This window comes from Limulus polyphemus, unplaced genomic scaffold, assembly GCF_000517525.1.
Source record: "Limulus polyphemus unplaced genomic scaffold, Limulus_polyphemus-2.1.2 Scaffold6156, whole genome shotgun sequence".
Classification (NCBI taxonomy): Eukaryota; Metazoa; Arthropoda; class Merostomata; order Xiphosura; family Limulidae; genus Limulus; species Limulus polyphemus.
This window is the reverse complement of record NW_013671766.1, coordinates 15,627-20,286: the sequence shown is the minus strand read 5'-3', so window position 1 is coordinate 20,286 and position 4,660 is coordinate 15,627. Positions and strand designations below refer to the sequence as shown.

The window sequence follows — 4,660 nt, the reverse complement described above, 5'->3', positions numbered from 1 at the left end:
ACTTACACTTTCTTTAATTTTTTTTACATAGTACGTTTATCTACAATCTATGATATTTCCATATAAATAATTATATGTTAGCTCATTTGTTGCACAGTGCAGCGGCGGGCTGGATGAACTAACCGTAGTTTGGTGAACCCTGGTTTAAAGCAAAGGTCCTAAAACTGAGCCTTGAAGTACTCTACTTGTGATATTAATCTGGTTATAACAATCTTCTGCATTCTTCCATCCACCTGGTTTTCTACACAATGAGAATTTTGTTGGACAGTCAGCATAGTTTCACTAGAAGAAAATCTTGCCTAACTAAACTTTTGATATTCTATTGGTGTAGACTTGATGTATTTGGATTTTCAGAAAGCATTTAGCAAGGTGCCATTTAAAAGTAAAAACTACTTATTAATTGTGTTTGCATTATTATTACTTTGTGTTTGATTAAAATAATAGACACTGTGATCATTGTTTAAATGAAAAAAATATACATTAAAATGTATGGTGTTAGATTGGGATTCACATTTATTTTTTAGTAAACATTAAAATGTTTTACTTGATAAAATATATTTATCACTAGAGGACAGCACAATCATCACGCAAAGAATATTGTCAATATAGAGATAAAAGTGATAAATTACAATGGAAGGAAAAGAATTAAACGATGAGAAAACTGATTTACATGAGGTCGAATTATTTCTTAAAAATAAAGCTACATGTTGTACAGAAGAAAATATTGGCCAGGTTTTATCAACAAACTATGTAATTGTGGAACGCATACTGAATTGGCTTGCTGGACTTGACCTGAACTCGTGTGCTCAGGTTTGTAAACTGTGGAACAATGTGTCAAAAACTATCAAAAGCAGGCGACACAATCTATATTGGATGTTTCAGGTATGATAAAATAAAATATATGTTTCTGTGCAGAGGGTCAGCTGTGAATTCCATTAAACACCTTACTCCAACCTACAATTTACAAAGTTTTACTTTTCTGAATTGCAGAAGTTGTTAAACTTAACGTTAACTTAAACTTTTAGAACCGTAGTGCGTGGTTATGTTTTTGTCAGGACAAAAACTGTGTAATTGAAATTAAAACAAAGAATATGGATCAACCATGCTATAAATTATAATTTGACGTTTTCGTACACATCACAACATGTGTATGAAGAGAAGAACTCGACGTATCAATAGGACAAGAAACATCTCTCTTGTCTTAGTCCATTAGTGAGACAGCAACGTTTGTTTTTTAACATGGGCGTGAACCGACTTCATGGTCTGGTTGAACATAATGATAATAGTCATCACATGTTAAAAGTTTGAAACTGAATGACTACTAGTACAATTAGGATGTTGTAATAATTGTACAACAGGAAATACATATTGTATAACTAAATGGGAATATCAGTAAAATAGAAAACTGCCTGTATTACATCTTTCTGACAAAACTCTCTAGTTGCTATCAAAATCCCTCTGGAAACTAAAAGTAAAACAAGCCAAACTGATATTTCCTAGGAACAAGGCTTGGTTTTGGAAAGATAAGAAGAGAATATTGAACAAACATACATAAGAATTGCTCCCAAGCTTTGTTTCCTACTACGAGTAGAATAATTTAAATGTTGTGTACATAATCTTTATTAAGTATCACTGATGTTCAAGAATTTTCAGTTTTGATAGCATAATAACATTGTTGTGTTCATTGTTTTAATGTTTGATAAATAAATATAAAAACTATTGTGTGTTAATGTATCTTAGTTCATTTAGTATATCTGTGAAAAACAAACCTGTATGTAAAGTGTGATAGTGTATGAACCTGATAAATCATTATAGAATTTTATTTATATGAATATATCTCGTTCTCACGAATTCTTAATAAAAAGATTCATAATCAGATGCACAATTTCACTGTCAAACTAAGTTTGAGGAAAATTCATCATTCTGATGTACAAACATATATAACATAATGTTTTGGGACAACATGGGACCCATTGGTCCATCTTGGCTGTTCCATCCTCTAAACTAAATTAAAATGATTAAAAATAAAATCTTAAAGCCAGCCCCTTTTCATTCATATACTTATCAGGCTTTTTTATAAACTCACTTAAATTTTCTGCCTCTACAACATCCGAAGGCAACCCATTCCAAAGGCCAACCACCCTGTTAGAAAAATGAAACTGTCTTAGCTGAAGGTGACTCCTACCTTGCCAAAATTTATATTTGTGGCCCCTAGTCCTACCATTCTCGCTGTTAAATACAAAAACATGTGATGCATCAACACTATCAATTCTATTTACAATCTTAAACACCTCAATCAGATCCCCTCTAAATCTTTTTTCAAGAAAAAACAATTTGAGAGATTTCATCCTCTCCTCGTATGACAAACCCACCATCCCAGGTACCATTCTAGTAGCCCTTTCCAACAATTCAATGTTTTCCTAAAGTATGGAGCCCAAAACTGAACACTATTCCAAATGTGGCCTAACCAGTGACCTATACAATGAAAGTATAACCTCTTTAGACTTGTATTCAATATTTCTATAGATACAACCTAAAATCCTATTTGCTCTACCACTAGCAACATAACACTGCTTGGATGGCTTTAGAGACTGATCGACTATTACATCAAGATCCCTTTCCTTCATAACACTATTAAGGTTATTCCCATCCAAATTATACTTATAATTCAAATTATGATAACCCACATATATTATCTTGCATTTATTATAATTAAAACCAATCTGCCATTAATTCACCCAACTCATTAAATGATCTAAATCCTTTTGTAAATCAGCAGCATCCTCTTCACAGCTAGTAACACCCAAGACCTTAATATCCGGACAGATAGACAAACACAAGCGTATTATTTAAATAGATTTTCATTTTTGATAATATCCTTCAACTATGATTTTGGTCAATAGATGGCAGCAACGTATTTCGCTCTGCAAGAATAGTTAAAAGTATTTAAGAACTCGAATGTGTGTGTGTGTGTTACATACAGATGAGATAATATGATTAAGCAAAAACTATTTTTACATATCTTATAATAAGTGGTACAGTTTTCTGTCTATCAACTTTGTGTTAATCTTCTGTTTATGATGTCTGCTACTGCTTGCCTAATTAAGAAGACACTATTAAGTAACAACAATAGACTCGAGAAGTAGTTCATCATGATAAATAACAAAGATGTCTTACTCGAACTCTGAGTCTGCATGAATTTTTCTAACGCCCCCTGTCTTAACTTTGTTTAATTTTGTATGATATGTTTATTAGTTTAAGAAATATTGTTTCCTACAATATCAGTATGGCCATGGTATTATCTGAAGTGTTATGTTTGAGTTAACTAGAAAATACGTGAGAAAGTACCTTCTCTGACAAGCAAGATTTGTCAGTTGATGTCAATTTCTTCTTACAGTCTTGAAAACAAACTTTCCCTTCTAATAATTTTGATATTTTGTATGAATCATGTACAAATATAATACTTTATTTTTTCATTACCAAAATTGTACGTATCAGAGACAAAGATTACTTGCGGTGAGTTATATACAACTCAGACAACATATATCTGAATATAAATATGCTTAGATTGAGACAGGTAGATTATATATATATATATATTGTTTTACTTTACACAAGAGGTAACATATTAAATACATTCGAACCTTCAGTTTGATTTTTTTTTTTCAAATTAGTGTATACGTTAATTTTTCTTAGAACTTAAATAATATTATTTCCATGAAGTAAATTAATCAAAAGTAAAACACATTTCACTAGCCTTAGTGGCAGGATAAGTGATATCTAATAGAATCATATAGAAATATTTACATGACAAATTTAACAAAGTTGCGAGTATTTACTTTCTTAGTGTGGTAGTGGAACAAATATAAAATTCCAGAAACGATGGCGTAAAAACTACACAAGCTTTATCATATAGACACATTTGTTTTTTAAATCCTTCCCAATATATACACTGTTCAATCAACTATGTATTTCAGTATCAAAACTGAATATAACAACCATTCAAATAGAATTTGTAAGTGTGTAGCAAAGTAGTTAACATACTGAGGCTGTTAATATCCACTGAACTTTCATCTGTAAGCATGTTATAAAAGTGACTGTTAATCCCGTCAATCGATTCAAAAAGTTGAGCAAAACCATTACGGAGTCAGGTGATGCTGGCTACCTGACTTCCTTCTGTTTAGTAGTTCAAGATTTTGTGAACTCTAGTGATTTCTCATCTAGGTATTTAGTGCACATTATTATATAGTATTCGGGTTCAGAAATACAACTCCAGTTAGTAAAAAGATTACTCCAACTCCAGTTAGTAACAAGATTACTTCAACTCCAATGAATAAGAATCAGCTTTTGGGGCATTTGCCCTTTCTCAACTTTAGGGGTTAAGTAATCAGTGTTGTTAACTATTCTACATAGAGTTTAGAAGTAATTCTATTCTGTAAGATTAGAGTGTAGAAGTAATGATATACTGTAAGATTAGAGTGTAGAAGTAATGATATACTGTAAGATTAGAGTGTAGAAGTAATGATATACTGTAAGATTAGAGTGTAGAAGTAATGATATACTGTAAGATTAGAGTGTAGAAATAATTATATACTGTAAGATTAGAGTGTAGAAGTAATGATATACTGTAAGATTAGAGTTTAGAAGTAATGATATACTG

At 31.3% G+C, this 4,660-nt stretch overlaps 1 protein-coding gene across 2 annotated transcripts in view; it reads left to right on the top strand.

Moving 5' to 3' along the window:
* Positions 1–569: 569 nt before the first annotated feature.
* LOC106473416 (F-box only protein 22-like) overlaps positions 570–4,660 on the top strand; it is a 13,519-nt gene continuing 9,428 nt past the window's right edge. Inside the window, exon 1 of one of the 2 annotated variants that reach the window (XM_013934095.2) lies at positions 570–882. In XM_013934095.2, coding sequence (XP_013789549.1) covers positions 631–882 — 252 coding nt within the window. In that variant the 5' untranslated portion in view covers positions 570–630. The remainder of the gene's footprint in view (positions 883–4,660) is intronic. The other variant, XM_013934096.2, reaches the window with a different exon arrangement.